The sequence below is a fragment of the Pelophylax lessonae genome (assembly GCF_965119305.1).
Source record: "Pelophylax lessonae genome assembly, chromosome: 3".
NCBI lineage: Eukaryota > Metazoa > Chordata > Amphibia > Anura > Ranidae > Pelophylax > Pelophylax lessonae.
Window position 1 is genome coordinate 534,100,594 of NC_138770.1, and position 20,480 is coordinate 534,121,073.

The 20,480-nt window shown below is 41.0% G+C and overlaps 1 protein-coding gene across 1 annotated transcript in view; it reads left to right on the forward strand.

Moving 5' to 3' along the window:
• Positions 1 to 12,897, forward strand: part of TMEM242 (transmembrane protein 242) — a 62,779-nt gene extending 49,882 nt beyond the window's left edge. The window contains exon 4 of the mRNA XM_082252464.1: positions 12,544 to 12,897. Within this exon, the coding sequence (XP_082108590.1) occupies positions 12,544 to 12,657 (114 nt within the window). The 3' untranslated portion in view covers positions 12,658 to 12,897. The remainder of the gene's footprint in view (positions 1 to 12,543) is intronic.
• The last annotated feature ends 7,583 nt before the right edge of the window (positions 12,898 to 20,480 follow it).

The following is a 20,480-nucleotide window of genomic DNA, read 5'->3' on the forward strand; positions in this document are numbered from 1 at the left end:
CTGCTACTTGGAAGTAGAACCATTTACAGGTACTCTTGATCTACTGGACCCGATCATCACCCATTGGCGGCTTCCCATCCAAACTGATGACAGACAGGACTTCATTTCACTCCTTTTGTGAGTTTTTATTCTAGATTAAAGGTTGGTTTAATGCTACACTGAGAAGGCACTGTGTATTTCTCCCTCTCCTTTTTATAATACTGGTCCTCTGCTTTCAGAAAATGTATGGATTTTGGGGGGAGGGAGGTCTTTAACAAACTCTCAAAACTGTAAGTGGAAAAAAAAAAAAAACTATGGAAAAATGTAAAAATTATCTGGCCACCTGAGTTTAAAAGTGGAGCGCAGGGCCTGGCAGCGAAAGGGTTAAAACAAAAGGTTTTCATTGTCCTACAGTTTTACTTTTAAAGCAGTCAGTCTCAGAAGAAAAGCCTGTCACCTGCCAGCGGGTAGTGGGATCTATGAGGAAGCAGTGGTCTTATTACAGAGGTCTGCTATGCTCCCTACTAAGCACAAGCTCCATGTTGATTGGAAAGCTCCTGTTCTGACAAAGAGACTGCTGCTTCTACATAGAATGCAAGAAGCCCCATTCTTCAGCATACTGGCAAGGGACAGTTTTTTCTACATCGGCTGTGACTGCCTTTGTAAAAACATTAAAGTGATGCTTAACATACAATGTTTAATTGCCATTATCCCTTCTATTTATGTATAAAGATCATGCCATTGTATTTAACTTAATATAGAAAAGCATCTGAGTACCTCTTTTAACCACTTCCCGCCCTATAGGCTATTGACGGCGGGAAGGTGGTTGCATTATTCTGACTGGACGTCATATGACAGCGGCAGGATAATGCGCTCCCCCCGGGGGGGCGCGCAGAGCGGCGATCGGTGATGCGGCCTGTCACTTTGACACACCACATCTCCGATCTCGGTAAAGAGCCTACTGACGTAGGCTCTTTACCATGTGACCAGCTGTGACCAATAACAGCTGGTCACATAGTAAATAGGAAGTGCCGTTGATCGGCTTTCCTCAGTTCGTGCCTAACAGGCACGAGTAGAGGAGAGCCGATCTGCGCCTCTCCTGACAGGGGGGGGGGGGTGCGCACTGATAATCAGAGCATTGATTACCAGTGCAGACCCTTGGGGGGGGGGGGTGCCACTAGAACCACCAGGGATGCCCATCCATGACCCCAGGGATGCCCACCAAGGCCACCAGGGATGGCAATCAGGGCACAGGGAGCCCGCCAGTGCCCTCCCCATCAGTGCTGCCCGCCAGTGCCCTCCCCATCAGTGCTGCCCACCATTGCCCATCATTGCCATTACAAAATTGTATAACATAAACAAAAAAAAAATTTTTTTTCAAACTTTTGGGTCTTTTTTTTATTTGTTTAGCAAAAAAGAAAAAACCTTGCAGTGATCAAATACCACCAAAAGAAAGCTCTATTTGTGGGGAAAAAATGACATAAATTTGGTTTAGGTACAGTGTTGCATGACTGCGCAATTGTCATTGAAAATGCAACAGTGCTAAAAGCTGAAAGTTGGCTTGGGCAGGAAGGGGGTGAAAGTGCCCGGTATTGAAGTGGTTAATCATTGTTGTTCATTAGTCACATGACTTTTTCCAGGTCTAGCCCATCCTCAGGGAAAGATCTAAGGGAGGAGTTTTTAGTACTTTGCTGATGTATGAGGATGTCTGGGCTATGAATCTGTGTCTGCACAGCGCTGATTGGTGCTCTGCAGATTACATGATGAAAAAAGCTTTCAGAATAGAGAATAAAAATAAAGTGGTAGTGAATTTCTTTATTTTTATTTTTACCTATAGGTAAGCTTACATTAACACTTGCCACCTGCCCCACGCAGATTTACTCTGGCAGGATGGCTCGGCTGCGCATAATCACATAGATCTACGTGATTATGTGCACGTGGACTCAACGGCGCGTGATTAGACACAATGGGAGTCAGGCAGTGGGAAGAGCAGCGGCGATTGCCGCTGGCCTCCCGCAATCGTCACAGAAACTGTCAGAAGACCCGCCTGCTTATGTAAACAAAGCAGGCGTGTCTTTTGTCACACAGGCAGAGAGAAATCATGAGTTTCAGCTAAGATGAAACCCCGATCTCTGTGTGCCGGTCACAGAGCCCTTCCCCCCTCACAGTCCGTAAGCATTATTAGGCATACATTAACCCCTTTGATCACCCCCAGTGTTAACCCCCTTCCCTGCCAGTGTCATTTATACAGTAACAGTGCATAATATTTAGCACTGATTACTGTATTAATGTCCCTGGTCCCCAAAAGGTGTCAAAAATGTTAGTTAGGGGTCCGATCTGTCTGCCGCAATGTCGCAGTCCCGCTGAAAATCCCTGATCGCCACCATTACTAATAAAAACAAAAAAAATAAATAAAAAGTCCAAAAATCTATCTCGTAGTTTGTAAACACTATAACTTTTGCGTAAACCAATTAAAATAGGCTTTTTGGGATTTTTTTTTGCCAAAAATATGTAGCAGAATACAAATTGGCCTAAACGGATAAAAAAATTTGATTTTTTTTTTAATGTTTTTATTTGGAATGTTTTTATAGCAGAAAGTAAAAAATATTGTGTTTTTTTTTTTTTTTCAAAATTGTCTATCTTTTTTTGTTTATTGCACAAAATCTAAAAACTGCAGAGGTGAGCAAATACCACCAAAAGAAAGCTCTATTTTGGGGAAAAAAGGACATCAATTGTATTTGGGTACAGCTTAGCACGACCGCGCAATTTTTCGTTAAAGTAACGCAGTGCCGAATCGCAAAAAATGACCTGGTCATTAAGGGGGTAAAACCTTCCGGAGCTGAAGTGGTTAAAGTTTACCTGTAGGTAAAATGAATATCACCTAAACATGCACCGCTTAGAAGACAGTGTAGTGAGCAGCAGCTGGTGATGTCACTGGTGCATGGGCTCTGAAGGATGGCATACCCATGCTGTTCTTTCAGAGCTGTGTGTTGTGGCCGAGACTCACGCACATGTGCAGCAGTGATGTCTTTGTGGTTCGGCCATTTAAGCGGCAAAGTCCCCAAACCTGGAAAGGAAGACCAGGTGAAGATGGAAGCCTCTGCAGTGGTGTCAGGGTGCCGCTGATAAGTCTTTCATAAAGTTTACTACCACTTTAAAGTTGACTAACAACAGCTTTCGCTTTGTTCACACTGTAAAGATATCTGGAGGAGGATGTTCTTCCAATCACAGGCTGTATTTTGCCCCACCAGCCTGTGTCTTTGGTTTGTAAGTGCTAAGACTAACAAGGAGGTGGAACCTCCATCAATCAATGTCTTAAATCCCGCCCCCCCCCATAGAGAGAGAGGGAGGGGGACTGTCATTTACCACTGTATATATGCCCTATGTGGCTATATATGTGTGGCTATATTCACGAGGGTGCTGAGCAGATAAGAAAAAAGGGAAATGAACAGCTTAGATGGGAACTGAAACTGGAGCATGCTCAGTAAGTGTCGCAATGACTGGTCTACACAATCTCAGGCTGCAGTGGTGACACAGATAAGGAAGGAGGAACTGTGAACAGCAGGATCAACGAGGATATTTTTTCCTAGCTACAAAACACGAATGCACTGATGGCAAATTGAGTATGAAAACAATTTAATATAGCATGTAATGACAGTTTATAATGATTTGGGTTTGATGGCACTTTTTTGTAGGACATTGAACTCCTTTTGTTTTGATGCACCTACAATATATTAAGCTAATTTAAACTAAAAGTTCAGTTGGGATTTAAATAAAAAATGTTCCACAGGTTCCTGTAATACCAAAGAGAATAATGTGTATGTATTCCTGCTTTTAATAACTGTAATTTTATTTAAAAGAACGTTATATAGCATACTGAGTTCAGCTGTGCCTTTGTCACATTTTCCCACTTCCCACTTGAACTGGGAGTAGTTGTGTCAATGCATATTGTGCTGGCACATCAAACCATAGTCATTGCAGTAATTCTGCCTCTTCTGAATTACATATTCACTGGAAGTTCATAAAAATATTTTACAAAATGTGCACAAAACAAACATGAACAAAGTAAGGGAGAATTTTTTTTCTATTTTTTATTACAATTAAAAAAAGTGATGGAATTTTAATTACAGTGCCTACAAACCCAAGCGTTTTTTTCCGAGAATTTACTTTAACTTCAATAAACAGAGGGAAAGCTATCACCACCTTCAAGGTGAATAACCTTGCTTTTATCAACATTTCATTGTACTTGCCGTTTAACTTCTTGTGTTGCTAATTTGTTGAGATTGTTCTGTAATATGCCACTATCCTGCTGAAGTTTAATCTTTTGCATAATTTTGTGGCATCAGCAAAAAATGGCAGCATTACTTGTCCTTCCATCTATTAGACTATTAATAAAACAATGAAAAATTGCTGTACCCAGCACTGGTAATTGTAGTAAATCACTAACCATTTCTCTTCTGTCTTTTTGTTAATTTTTTTATTTATTTTTAAGAGCGCTGTGTAAATTGACTGACTGCATCATATAAGTAATTCAAAATTACATTTTCTTCCCTAGAATTTGTAAGCTCTTTTTTAACCGGTTGCCGACCGCCGCAAGTACATACAGCGGGTACGGAAAGTATTCAGACCCCCTTAAATTTTTCACTCTTTGTTATATTGCAGCCATTTTCTAGAATCATTTAAGTTCATTCTTCTTCCTCATGAATGTACACATAGCACCCCATACTGACAGAAAAACACAGAATTGTTGACATTGTTGCAGATTTATTAAAAAAGAAAAACTGAAATATCACATGGTCCTAAGTATTCAGACCCTTTGCTCAGTATTTAGTAGAAGCCCCCTTTTGATCTAATACAGCCAGGAGTCTTTTTGGGAAAGATGCAACAAGTCTTTCACACTTGGATTTGGGGATCCTCTGCCATTCCTCCTTGCAGATCCTCTCCAGTTCTGTCAGGTTGGATGGTAAACGTTGGTGGACAGCCATTTTTAGGTCTCTCCAGAGATGCTCAATTGGGTTTAAGTCAGGGCTCTGGCTGGGCCATTCAAGAACAGTCACGGAGTTGTTGTGAAGCCACTCCATCGTTATTTTAGCTGTGTGCTTAGGGTCATTGTCTTGTTGGAAGGTAAACCTTCGGCCCAGTCTGAGGTCCAGAGCACTCTGGAGAAGGTTTTTGTCCAGGATATCCCTGTACTTGGCCGCATTCATCTTTCCCTCGATTGCAACCAGTCGTCCTGTCCCTGCAGCTGAAAAACACCCCCACAGCATGATGCTGCCACCACCATGCTTCACTGTTGGGACTGTATTGGACAGGTGATGAGCAGTGCCTGGTTTTCTCCACACATACCGCTTAGAATTAAGGCCAAAAAGTTCTATTTTGATCTCATCAGACCAGAGAATCTTATTTCTCATCATCTTGGAGTCCTTCAGGTGTTTTTTTTAGCAAACTCCATGCAGGCTTTCATGTGTCTTACACTGAGGAGAGGCTTCCGTCGGGCCACTCTGCCATAAAGCCCCGACTGGTGGAGGGCTGCAGTGATGGTTGACTTTCTACAACTTTCACCCATCTCCTGACTGCATCTCTGGAGCTCAGCCACAGTGATCTTTGGGTTCTTCTTTACCTCTCTCACCAAGGCTCTTCTCCCCCGATAGCTCAGTTTGGCCGGACGGCCAGCTCTAGGAAGGGTTCTGGTCGTCCCAAACGTCTTCCATTTGAGGATTATGGAGGCCACTGTGCTCTTAGGAACCTTAAGTGCAGCAGAAATCTTTTTGCTTTGCTCTGACATGCATTGTGATCTGGAAGGTCTTATATAGACAGGTGTGTGGCTTTCCTAATCAAGTCCAATCAGTATAATCAAACACAGCTGGACTCAAATGAAGGCGTAGAACCATCTCAAGGATGATCAGAAGAAATGGAAAGCACCTGAGTTAAATATATGAGTGTCACAGCAAAGGGTCTGAATACTTAGGACCATGTGATATTTCAGTTTTTCTTTTTTAATAAATCTGCAACAATGTCAACAATTCTGTGTTTTTCTGTCAGTATGGGGTGCTATGTGTACATTCATGAGGAAGAAGAATGAACTTAAATGATTTTAGAAAATGGCTGCAATATAACAAAGAGTGAAAAATTTAAGGGGGTCTGAATACTTTCGGTACCCACTGTATACTGCGGCGGTCAGCCCCGGCCAGGCAAAGTGATGTACCGGTACGTCACTAGCCTGTCACTGGCTTGTGAGCCAATAGCGGGCAAGCGCGCACCCGCCCCGGCTCGTTCCCTAAGAAGTCAGTGCGCGTGACCGGCGGACATCGGGTTCGCCGGGAAGGGAGAAAGGCATGCGGCTAATGTAAACAAGCCGCCTGTCATTCTCCCCTGTGTAAAAATGGAGATCAGACGGTTCTACTATGTAGGACCATTGATCTCTGTTTTTACACTAGTAGCCATGTCCCATCACAGTTAGAAACACGCCCCTAGGACACACTTAACCCCTCCCTCTCCAATACAGTTAACCCCTTCCCTGCCAGTGTCATTTTTGCAGTAACAGTGCATATGTATAGCACTGATTACTGCAGTAATGTCACTGGTAACCCCAAAAATGTCAGTCAAGGGTCCGATCTGTCCGCTGCAATGTCGCAGTACCGCAAAAAAATCGCAGATCGCCGCCATTACTCGTTAAGAAAAAAACACCAAAAATGACAAAAATCTTTCCCTTTGTTAGTAAACGCATTAACTTTTGCGCAAACTAATCAAAATACGCTTTTTGCGATTTTTTTTTTTTACCAAACATATGTAGCATAAAACAAATTGGCCGAAAATGTTAAAAAATTTAGATTTTTACATTTTTTTGGGGGGAATTTCATATAAAAAAATTTGAAAAATATTGTTATTTTTGCAAAATTGACGCTCTTTTTTTGTTTATAGTGCATGATCAAAAAATCGCACAGGTGATCAAATACCACCAAAAGAAAGCTCTGTTTGTGGGAAAAAAGGACGTCAAATCGTTTAGGTACAGCGTCGCACAAGCGCGAAATTGTCCGTTAAAGTCACGCAGTACAAAATCGCAAAAAAAACCCTGGTCAGGAAGGGGGTAAAATCTTCCGGGGCTTAAGTGGTTAATACTAGGGTATTATGAGGGGCAGAAACAAAGACCTAATAGAAAATCCAATCTTTTTACATCAGTAGTAATTTTTAGCATTCAGTTTTTTCTTACCTAGCAAAATGTTTTTGAACCTGACCTGGCTTTCGTGAATCTTTCATTCCTTTTACTTTTGTCTTTTAGTTATTCAATTTCGATTCCTCACACTGTAGAGGTGTATGAGGCTCTGTTGTCATTGCAGAATTTTTCCTACTATAAAATTAAAGCAAGTAAATATTATATCTTGCATCTGGGACTGGGTGCACAGTCAAGATCACAACTGGAGAAAGAGAACCTATTTAAGTGGGCAGATGAGGGGATCACCTATCTAGGAATTAAACTCACTAAGACCACTAATTTAATATTTCAAGCTAACTACCTCCCATTTTATGGCCAACTTGCACACACACTTGTTGCAAATCTCCAAGACGGAGCTGTCATGGCTTGGGCAGCCTTCAAAATGATGGTCTTGCCAAGACTTCTTAACCATTTTAGAACCCTCCCTATTGTACTCCCCGTGACCTACCTAGCTAAACTACAAGCGGCTGTTAATAAATACCTGTGGCAAAACAAACGCTCCAGGTGTGCCTTTAGCAAATTAACTAGATACAGAAGGGCGGGGGGGGGGGTGCTAGGGCATGTGATAATTAGAGATTACTACTTAGCAGCGGTCCTGACGCAAATGAAGTGCTGGTTTCTTCAGCCTCAAACCTCTGCATGGGCTACAATTTAATCCAATTCAGTACCTGGTGGGAGCCTTCGGGTATTTCTATTGTCCCAACTACTCCAAAAGAATACTTTTTTCTTTTATGTTCCATGCAACATCTACTTAAGATAGGTTATTTATTTGTAGTTTTCCTGATGTTAATGTTGATTAAAAGCCAAAACGCTTTTTTTTTTCCTCTTAAACCGGCCATAAATGGTTTGAATCTTGGCCAGTTCAGCAGGAACTGGCTTAGATTGGAACCATACATGGGCAGGCTGAGTGTAACCAAGTTGATTGATCAATCAACTTGGGTAAAACCAGCCTACAAGATTTTACATGCAATTATTGCAAGCAGCTGTTATAGCCGCTAGTGATAATCACTGTCTTCTCCCAGCGGGGACGCCCCCTCCGCTTGGAGAACACAATGGCTTTGTGGGGGGATTCCCCTGTCAACACTGTGTTAATAGTTTAATCAAGCAAATTTCTTTCCTGCAACCCAAGGTTGGAGGGAAATATTTTGTTAGATAAAACGAGTAAAATAAGTATTGTACACGTCACCATTTTTCTAGGTAAATATATTTCTAAAGGTGCTATTGACATGCAATTTTCACCACATGTCAGTAACAACCCATGCCCATCCAAACATACAAAGAAACCAAAACATATATGTTTAGAAATTAAGTTATGTGTAATAAAATGGAACGACACAGGGATAAATTATTTAACGCGCTAACTGAAATGTATTAATACTTCCTACAAAATCCTTTGTTGGTAATGACAGTTTCAAGATGCCTCCTGTATGGAGAAACTAGTCTCATGCATTGCTCAGGTGTGATTTTGGCCCATTTTTCCACACAGTCTTCATATCTTTAAGGTTCCATGTACCTCTTCTATTGCATTCAAGTCTGTCTATTGGCTGGGCTATTCTAGCAGCTTTATTTTTTTTTCTTTGTAACTAATTGAGAGTTTCCTTGGCTTTGTGTTTGGGATCATTGTCTTGCTGAAATGTCCACCCTCGGTTCATCTTCATCATCCTGGTAGATGGTTTTTATCAAGAATGTCTTGGTACATTTTTCTATTCATCCTTCCTTCAATGACCTGAAGACTGCCAGTACCGTATGCTGAAAAATAGCCCCATAACATGATGATCTCATCTGCAAACTTCACTGTTGGTTTGGTGTTTTTGGGGATGATGTGCAGTGCCATTTGACTTCCAAACATGGTGTCTATTTAGACATCCAATAAGTTAAATTTTGGTCTCCCAGTGTTTCACAGGCTTGTCTAAATGTTGTGCAGCAAACTTTAAAGCTCAACATGCTTTTTCTTCCGCAATGGAGTCTTGCATGGTGAGCGTGCATACAGGTCATGGCGGTTGAATGCATTACTTATTTTCTTTAAACAATTGTACCTGCTAATTCCAGGTCTTTCTGAAGCTCTCCACAAGTAGTCCTTGGCTCTTGGACAACTTTTTTGATAATTATTTTCACTCCTCTGTCAGTAATCTTGCGAGGAGCACCTGGTCGTGGCCGGTTTATGGTAAAATGATGTTCTTTTCACTTCTGGCCCCAACAGTGCTCAGTGGAACATTCAGAGGTTTAGAAATCCTGTAACCAATGCCATTGGCATGTTTTGCAACAATAAAGTTGCAAAGGTCTTGAGAAAGCTCTGTGCCAATGTTTCTATGCTTTATAAAAAAAAGGCCGTTCATTACCAGTTTTCAGAGTGTCAATCGCTGCTCACGTCACACGCCAGCTCTCTCCTCCTTCTCTCCTCCTTCTCTCCTGACTGACGTCAGTGGGGAATCTCTGGCTCTGCCCGCTGCAGCTGTCAGAGGGGGAGAGGAGAGAGCCTGCGGGTCACGTGAGCGGTGATCGGCACTCTGAAAAATGGTAACGAACGGCTTATTTCTATAACACACAGACACAGGTAGCACTCAGGGTTATTAAACAGACAGAATGGTATAAAGTGGCTTAACAACCACTTTAATTTCTGAACTTATTTTGTTTTGGTTTCTTTGTATATATGGATTGCATGAGTTGTTTCCAATGTGATAAAAATTCTATGTCAATAGCACCTTTAGAAATAAACCTAGAAAAATAGTGACTGGTTCAATACTTGTTTTACCCGTTGTTATTGTCACCAGAATTTAAGCTTTCCCTTCTATTTTTGTTCTGATGACAGCTCAAAATATTGGATTTTCCCTCTTTCAGTCCTGATTAAATGATCACCAGGGGAAGTAAAAAAAGGGGTTAATCTCCCTAGTGGAGACACAGTTAGCAATAAAAACATAACTGGGATTCTAACCTTTAACTGTAGCCAATTTTTTTTTTTTTTAAGTTTTGGATATAGAGTGGAGAAGTTAAAAAAAAATCACCATGGCAGTTTTTTTTTGTGTCAAACCCATTGGGAAGATTTTTCCTAATTTCCTGTGCCTGTGATGTCTAGAATGTCAAGAAATAGGTAAGCAGTCGTCACTGGGACAAGAAGGCACAGACAGCAATAAAAAATACTGGCAGAACTTCTAACCTTCCCTACTTCTGTGTTTTGTCTTTGTTATCGGAGAAATATCTAACTTTTTTCCTGACCTTGTTCCAAAAAAAGCTACGCCCCTGGCTTTCATTCTGATCTTGCACGTGTACTGCTTAGTGGTTCATTGACCTGATATAAGAATGTGCATTAGAACTAACCCCAGTATGTACTAGGTAGAGGAGCTTAGAGGTCCCCATTGCAGCCAGAGAACATACATTATCGGAGGAAAATCAGAAACCTCTGTAGAGTTGGCTGTGTCTCTACCGACCAATTTTTTATAGATTATTTTTTATAGATTTATAGCAAAAACATCCTGATACTACAGTAAAAGAAAACTAAAAGGCGACACATTGTAAGCTGAACCCAAGATTTGTTAATATAGTCTATTCAGCATATTCTATTTTTATTCTCACTGAAACTTTTGACACATTTTCCTGTTTTTTTTTTTTTTTTTGCGCAATGTATGAAACATATTGAAGAAAACAAAAGGCTGTTCAAAGAGCACAGCTTTATTAAAAGCAAGCCCTAACAATGAACTTCTCTTATTTATTTGTTCCATTTTGGTCTGTTAACCACCTCTATACCGGGCACTTTCACCCCCTTCCAGCCCAGGCAAATATCTAGCTTTCAGCACTGTGGCAATTGCGCGGTCATGCAACACTGTACCTTAATCAAATTTTATTAATTTTTTTGGAGACAGATGGCGCTTTCTTTTGGTGGTATTTAATCACCACTGGGTTTTTTTTTTTGCTAAATAAAAAAAAGAAAACTGAAAATGTTGAAAAAAAACCAAACATTTTTCTGATTTTAAATTTTTGCAAAAAAAGTAATTTTTCTTCACTGATTGGCACTAAGGCAGCACTAAAAACCGGCACTGATTGGGACTGCTATAATGATCAATGCCCTGAATATTAGTCTAAATGCTGTTTACTCCCTCAGCCCTGTCAGGTCAGCTCTCATTTCCTCACATGCTGTCTCTGTGTGAGGAAAGGAGAGCTGATACCTGGCAAGACTGTTTACATGTGACCAACTGTGATAGGACACAGCTAATCACATTGTAAAGGCCTTCTGTGATTGGCCCTTTACCCCAATCTGTGATCACAGACACTTCCCGATGCGCACCCCAGGGGGCTTGCTGGAAGCACGCTATCTAGAAGACATCTAGGACCGCCCTCCCAGAACTGGAGAGAGGGCTGTAGCCGTATATTGGTTATAGCGCAGTGGGCAAGTGGTTAAATTTACCATTGAAAGCGTTCTGTTATATCTGCTTGAATAGTACAAAAGAAAAAAATTGTTCTGCCAGAAATTTTGTAAGTTTATAACTTCCTGTGCTCTCTGCCCGTGCTGCACTCTTATCAGTTAGCAGCTATTTCTGTGAACTTCAGTGCACTCTTTCGCCTATGTTATGGATATTTGAAAAGAGGAGGTGTTCTGTAGTCCTAAAACACTTTCTGTCTTAGGGTGACAATGCTACTCCCACATAAACACAGGACGGCGTGGTGAGCTTTGTCACCCTAGGATAGTAAGTATGTTACTAGCAGGATTCCCAATATATAGTGTATAAAAAATGGGTTTAGTTATGTTTTGAGTCACTATTAATGCCTAATTCTGGCTAAAGTATGTTTTATTCTTCTTTTATTGCATCATTGTTAGAGTCTTTTTTTTTTTTACAAGCTTTTGTTTGTGAGAACTGTATTTGGCCCCGTACAAGTCAATGGAAAAGCAAAATCAGCTTGAAACAGGTCAGATTCACCTGGCAATAAATTCTGAATGGGCTAGAAGTGTTTCAGATTGATGCTAACAGCTAGCGGTATCAGGACAATATCCCCCCCCCCCCCCGGACAATATCCTTCGGGACAACATCTCCCGGGCAATATCCCCCCGGAAAACATCCCCCTGGATATAGGGTTAGGGTTAGAGGGAGGATATTGTCCGGGGGGATATTGTCCTAGAATCCAGCTAGCTTTGTTTTCCCATCGACACTAGCCCAAAGCCCATTGTTACAGGACTTAAGTGTATGTAAAAAATTTTTTTTTTCAACAAAAAGTAAATTTTTCAGGACAGTTTTGAGGTCTACCCTCTTCTTGGTCCAAGCAGCGCAGATATGATATGATTAAAAAAAAACAACATAAAATAATGATAATGATTTCCATCACTTGTTTTATACTTACGTAATTTCTTTTGCTTTCTGCAGCTTAAAGAATTCCGGGAGAAAATGCAGTCTATATTTCCAGCTGTGCCTAGAACCCAAGAGCAGCCTTCCACTTCTGAGCCATTCAGCCTAGAAAGCCTCCTGAAATCTAAGTGATGTAAAAGTTCATACCTGATGGTATCAATTTTATAGTGTGGTTAGCCGAGCAGCTTCTGAAGTTACTTGGCTACAACCTATATTGCATGAAGTTCTATGAAAAATGGCGGATGTGCATTTAATATATGCAGAAGGACTTCTGGACTCTTACAGATATTCTACGCATATTTGTTTCTACATGGAAATGTACTACTACTTCTTTAAGAAGGTTGTTATAAAAGGATTATTTAACAACTGTAATAGTGTAGTGGATTACCTTAGTGACTTCTGAGTACTTAAAATGTATTTGCAAAGCCAGACATCATCAAATAACTGACTTCATGAACAAAAAAAATCATTGATCTCTACTGATATGAGATTTTGGAAAAAAAGAAGAAATCAACAGCTCAGGCTTCCCTCTCCTTTATTTGCTGTTCTCTCCTGCTAGTCCCTCACTGGTCTTTGGCAGATGAAGGAGCTGCTATTTAGGGTCAGCAATGGAAGCTACTCATCTACCTTTTCGGAAAGCCTACAGTATGGATAATTGTAAGAGCTACAGTACCAGAAACTGTTCTGCTTCTCCCAGGGAAAATCCTAGTAATTGCAATTACTGGTAGCCAGAAACCCAGCTTCCTAAACTCAACCTCCTATGAACACAGTGAGAGGGATTTATTAAAGTAGATCTAAACCTAATTACTAAAATTTCATATAAGCTGCAACATTGTAATGTTATTTCAAAAGTTTTAGTTCCTTTTTTTTTTTTTAATCTGCAGCTTTCATTAACAGATAAATCTAGTGATCCTGTAATGAAGGCCACTTGTTGTTTGACAACTGTTTCATAAATATATTTATTTGTTGTCCCCTTGTTATATGCACCCTTGGTTGAGACTTCAAGCGGCCATGTTGATACACACTGCATAGGCATGGCTCATCATTGTCACTATCAGGAAGCTAGAACAGAGTAATGATGTCCATATTAGCTGTACATTGCCACAACACTGTGTGCCTCACTTCCAGATTAAAGTCCTGTAGCTGATTTACCCCTTTCAGGTTCTCTGAAGAAGTCCTGGATGACAAAACATGTAGGGTAAAGTCAGTTACATGACCTTCAACTGGAATTGAGTCAGGCAGTGCAGCAACAGTGTACACCTCATATGGCCATTTATGTTTGAACATTGTGTTTTTTTTATTTATTTAATGTAGTATGAAATGACAGCCTGTTCTCAATGATAAACATCAACAGTAATATATATGTAAAAGGAAGGGTTTAAAAGACTACATTGATGCCATAGATCAAGTTCCCTCACAATAACATACAATGCCTGGAAACTTATGGCCGTGGCATCCACAGCAAATATAACTTGCATTGTAGTGAGAGTCTTATAGGGGAATATGTATACACCGAGAAGATGGAACAGACTGGTAGGTGCGTATCTACTACAAGGTGGGGGGGAGGGGGGGTAAGCTTATGGTATAGGGCAGTGATGGCGAACCTTGGCGCCCCAGATGTTTTGGAACTAAATTTCCCATGATGCTCAGCTACACTGCAGAGTGGATAAGCGTCATGGGAAATGTAGTTCCAAAACATCTGGAGTGCCCAGGTTCGCCATCACTGGTCTAGGGCAACAATGCCCAGGCCTCGAGGCAGTCGCATCAAACGGTCAGAGCATACCAGGTAGCGTTTTTCTTGGTTTTAGAGAGAAATGTCAAAACACTGGGTGTCCAGGAAAAGGGGGAGTGGTAAAAAAAGGTTAAGGTTATGTTTATAGTGCTAACTACACTATGAAAATGTGAATTTACATTTTTGTTTTCTGATTTCATAATAAAAGTATTATCCTATGAATGCTTCTGTGTTTTGTTTCTGTATCTATACAGAGTATTACTAGATTATCAAACCAAGTTTAACTGACACTGCCCTGCAATACTTATATAAGTATGGAAGCGACATTGAAAAATGCAGCACTATATTCAGTCTCTTAGTCCACAGAGGTTAATCAGTAAATTTTGCAATTTTAGTGCAAATCTCCCTCGATCTGGGGCTCCACGCAAGATGTCACCCTGTGGGGTCAAAATGATCACAAGAACGGTGAGCAAAAATCCCAGAACCACACGGGGGGACCTAGTGAATGACCTGCAGAGAGCTGGGCCCCAAGTAACAAAGGCTACCATCAGTAACACACTACGCCGCCAGGGACTCAAATACCTGCAGTGCCAGACATGTCCCCCTGCTTAAGCCAGTACATGTCCGGGTCCGTCTGAAGTTTGCTAGAGAGCATTTGGATGATCCAGAAGAGGATTGGGAGAATGTCATATGGTCAGATGAAACCAAAGTAGAACTTTTTGGTAAAAACTCAACCCGTCGTGTTTGGAGGAGAAAGAATCCTGAGTTGCATCCAAAGAATTCCATATCTACTGTGAAGCAAAGGGGATGGAAACATAATGCTTTGAGGCTGTTTTTCTGCAAAGGGACCAGGACGACTGATCTGTGCAAAGGAAAGAATGAATGGGGCCATGTATCATGAGATTTTGAGAGAAAACCTCCTATCAGCAAGGGCTTTGACGATGAAACGTGGCTGGGTCTTTCAGCATGACAATGATCCCACAACACACCACCCGGGCAACGAAGGAGTGGCTTTGTAATAAGCATTTCAAGGTCCTGGAGTAGCCTAGCCAGTCTCCAGGACTGTACAACCAAAAGAAAGCTCTTTGTGGTAAAAAAAGGACATCAATTTTATTTGGTCACAGTGTCGCACGACCCTACAATTGTCCGTTAAAATAAGGCAGGGCCATATCGCAAAAAATGGCCTGGTCGTGAAGGGGGATAAACCTTCCAGGGCTGAAGTGGTTAATTGGCGTCCCACTGCACATTTACAACTCATCTGCCTTGCACCTTCCAGCCCTTCACAGTTTGAGTGACTGCTAGAAAAAAAAAAAATTTTGATTTGTAAATAGTTTGGCATCTGCATCTAAGTAAAGTAAATGACAAACAAAAATGATTAACTATAGCCCAACCCTAAGTTACACTTTTCATGCAGTTACATCAACAGTTTTTTTTTTTTTTTTAGTTGAATGAAAGCTGACCTTTGTAAGCACCTCTACCAACAGTAAATGGCTTGCCCCAACCCCTGTAAGGCCCCTTTCACACTTGCGCGACTTGTCCTGCGACTTGGGACTGCAAAGTTGCATGACAAGTTGTACTCCATGATTTCTAATGAGTACCATTCATATCTGTGCAACTTCAAGTCACAACGACTTCAATGTAGTCCCTGCACTACTTTGGTCCGACTTGGATGCGTTTTGAGGGCCATAGACCTCAAGATTACACAGGCATTGCTTCGAAGTCGAATCAAAATCACATCAACTTTTAGGTCCCACAAGTGTGAAAGGTGCCTAACTGTCACTTTTTCTAGGCAGCTTGGCCTGTTACAGCAAGTGGACTAGTAATGCATCTACCGAAATTCAGACTGTGGGTGTCTCCACAATGGTCCGGGATCCCGAGTACTGTTATTGGGCCTTTGTGAGGTGGTCTCCCCTAGGGTACACGTGCAACTCTTTGTGTTTCTACCTCCTTTTTTACAACAGAAAGGTTATCCTGCTTAGATGGAAGTCGCCCGACCCACCTCTGGTGTCAACCTGAAGGGCGCTGGTTGATTCCGTTCTTCCCCTATATAGGCTCACGTAAATGAGTAGGGGTTGCCCTCAGAAATTTGACAAAGCCTGGGACCTCTGGACGGGCTCTCAGGCACTTATGTGAGCAAATTGGTGCTGATACATCGATCCTCTCTCCCCTCCCCTCTGTTCTGGTGCTCCTCTTCTCTCTTTCTTTCCACCCCTCTCCTCTGTCCCTCCTGTCCTGCCCCTTCTCGTTACCTCTGCTCTTCCTACTCGCCACTTGTTTCCCTCTGCCTCCTGACCCCCTCCTCTATCCTGTTGCTCCGTGCCTCTTTGCCGGTTTAACCGTCCATTTGGAATCATGCCTCCTCTTGATTTCTACCAATGGCTGTGTATTGTATTCTTCTTGAACTGTTACTCTCTCCGGAGCATCTTGTACTACTGATTGCCTTGCTGCACTTGGTGCCTACCCTTTGTTACTGTTTTTATGTTGCTGTTTGGCTTTGTTCATGCTGCTGAAAATCAATAAAAATGTTTCTGTTAAAAAAGTGATGCATCTACTGGCAGGATCAACAGGATATAAAACTGTAATGTTGATCGCAGACTCCATCATATGTGCCTTTTTTAATTTGACCCCTATAGTTCTATTTTACACATGTTTTGGCATCTAGCAAAAAATTACTTTAGCGGGGAAAAAAAAAAAAAAAGCTCAGTAATGTATTTTCTATTTCTTTCAAAAAGGAATAAAAGGTACTGTATGTTGCACACCATAGAACATATCACTAAACAAACATCACACTGCTCAGTAGCCTCACAATGAATCCTCTGGAAGCCTGAACAATGTTGTTACCCCTCTCTGCCCTACATATTTTGTCATTGAAGACTTTGTCAGCATCTAGGCTAGTTCAGACAGGTAACAGCATCACGCAGGTTTTCCTAGGATTTATGGTTAAACTATAAAGCAGTATGATGTTTGTTTAGCAAACCCATGTATTCTTATGTGAGTACATCCTTTTTGTGAGTTTCTTTTTTTACACTGTTGTTTTCTTTAAACTATTAATTGTATTTCATTATACATTTTCATTAATACATCTACTGAGTGAAGCTATAATTACGTTTTGCATCTTTACTGAAGTGAAACCATTCCATTTCATAGAATTCACTGCATAAATATTTGTTACAGTCTGGGCTAAGAATGAAAAAAAAAAATGAAAAAATGTTTTGCATAGTCGGGTGTGTATTGCATGTGAGTATAAAAGCTTCATGTACAACCTCCTAGACTCAACTCCATAAAAGCCTATGTGTCCACGTACACTTTTAGCAGAGTTTAGGAGCTGCCGCATTTTCTGTAGGTGAGGTTAAACCTCCCTCTCCTGAACGCAGAAGAATCGCGTCCAGGGTAGGACGTATGGACCGCTAGCCATGGGGAAAAGCAAAATGCAAGAAAAAATGCGGTTTGTGTTTTTGCCACATTTTGCATTTTCCTACGGCCATGGTCAGGGTAGGCTAGTGTACATGTAGCCCAATAGAGGCTTCTGTTTGTCAAGCAGGTGGTGTTTTAACTACTTTTCACTTTTTATGCCGAAATGTTGTATCACTCTCACTTTCTATTGTCATACATGTAGGCCATTTCGGCCCCCATGAAAGCTTGACCAAAAAAACTCCTTGTTAACAATCCCCACATCCTCTCTTGTTGCTAGGATCTGAAAACCATTGGATTTAATTTAAGTAATACTGGAAGTGAGTGTCCAGCAGTTTTCATATCCTCATAACAAGGCAGGACCTGGGGATAGCTAACTGTGCACTTTTTGGCTAGGCTTCCAGGGGGGCCAAAATGGTCTACAAGTATGACAATAAAATGAATGAACATTTTATAAAGGGTCACAGTTTTTAATGTCTATGGGTGCCCTTGTCTGCATAGGCTACTTTCTGGCAAAAGGTGAACTTAGCATTTAAGTACTGTCACTAAGTGGGTTGTGCCTAATCCTAAACAAATACCGAATTCCAGAAAGTTGGTATTGCGAGGATTACACTTCCAGCCTTGCTCTGTGTGGAGATTTTCCAGTATCAGTAGACAAAAAGTAATCCTCACTGGGGCAGGTTAAATGAGCAGTTAACCCTCTAACCCAGCTATCACAGTGTGAATTCTAACAGGCAACGTTTTTAAGTTCTAATTAGAGCATTTGGAGAGTCAGCATAATGATTTCAAAAACATTTTTTTCCGAAAATATGTTTATTGAGCTTTTTCAACATAAAATAGTGAAATCAATGTCCCAGTTCATGCATCAGCGTGCAATAGAAGCCAAATCAAGTGCACTGATAAATGATCTTCATCACTAAGGAAAAGAGAAAAATCAAAAAAAGGGGGGGGGGAATATTAAAGAAGAAAAAAAAAAGGGGGGGACAGAGGAAGAAAGCAACAGCTGCATAAATAAGGGAATAAAGAGCATCAGTGTTACTAGACTATAGGGCTATTATCATAAGTCATTCTCTAATGTGCATAAAGATTATAGGGTAAGTATGAGAATATTTTAATACAAATGATCCAGGGGTACAACATTTCAATATAAACCGAGGCACTATAAGGTGCAGGGGTAAAGTTACACACCACTGGGTAAAGGGAAGGAGGTGCAGAAGGCAAGTGTTGAGGGGAAAGGAAAAATACAGAAATGCAAAATACACATGAGGAAAAGAGTGCTCCTGCCACAGAAAGTTAGAAGAGGTAGAGGCTATCAAGTCTGCCCAGTCATCCAACGTGCCCAGGTAAAAGAATACCAAATCAGTCTGTCTTGTGAAATGTGGACCTGTTCTTCCATTGTTGATATTCTATCCAAGTGGAGAAACCCCTCTGCCATCGTTGGGGTAGAGGTAGATTTTCAATGCACTGGCATGTACATTCTGGCTGCCTTAAAAATCTGCATGGCAACTTTATGACATATTTTCTATGGACTAGAGAGGTGTAATGGAGTAAATATTGAGCAGGGGCAAAGTCAAAATTGTAGATAATTACTTATCCAATGACCTTATGGACTGCCTTCCAGAGAGTTTGAATACTTGGGCACTGCCATCAGATATACAGCAGTGAGCTCTCTGACTATTTACATCGCCAACATACATTGGGGGTTAATAGAAAAATTCTGTATAAAAGGGAGGGTTTTCTGTAACACTTCAATCTTTATTTGAATCCACTCCCCTAACCCTTGGTCACTGATAAATTAATGCGTTGCCAATCTTCCTCTGTGAGAGTGCCACCCAAATCCCTTTTCCAGTCTTCACAGGCCACACTATCATTAGACTTATAGAATGAAAACATACATAGATATATGGTAGAAAAAACGTGTCATTGAGCATTTTTGGATGTTCCAAGAGATTCCAGTGCAGTCAGGTCTCTAGGAGTCTATTATGTGAGTTGTGTAAAAAATGTCTAATTTGTAGGTAGACCATTGAATAAATTGGGAGGTGCTTTGTGAAGCAACGAGGCCTTCTCTGTGGAAATCCTTAGCTAGCATCTGTGGCGGAGGCAAGCAGTCTGGTATAAAGGTGCCTCATAACCCGGGTTCTGGTAAACCGGGGTTAGATGATCCAGGAGTGGAAGAGATGAACAGGGCTTTACATTCCATACTTAAGGAACGAAGTGTCACTTCAATAAGTGGGTGAGTCTTAAGCTCTGGTAGCAATGTGTTGGAATCCAGGGCAATGAGCCAATACACAGTGTTTAAACCTGCTGTTCAAGGGAAATCTATGTTTTGAGCCTAGCATGTTCATTCCAGTTTACTATTCTGGCAAGAAGACAAGTCATTTGGAATTCAAGGAAGGTGAAGAAGAACAATCATTTCGATTATGACAGCCCTCCTGAACCACAAGAAGTGGGACCAATCCCTCCACTGGAGGTCTTGTTGGAGCTCTTTAATTATCAGTTGATAATTACATGTGAACAAATCCACTAGTTTAGAGGTCAGCTGCATGCCTAGGTATTTGAATTTAAAAACAGATTTAAATACATTATTTATTTATTGTGCAGTATTTGGATCACAAGCAGAGTAAATCCAATATGATATGGCAGAGTATCTCATAAATGACTCCTGTATTCCCTAATATTTGGTAAGAACTCCAGCTATTACATGCAGCCATCTTTCTTGCCCCTGACCAAGGTGTTGCAGATATAACTCCACCTAATCAAAGGATCTGAGGGTTCCAGGTGAGTTGGAGTATTTTATTATATCAAGTAAACA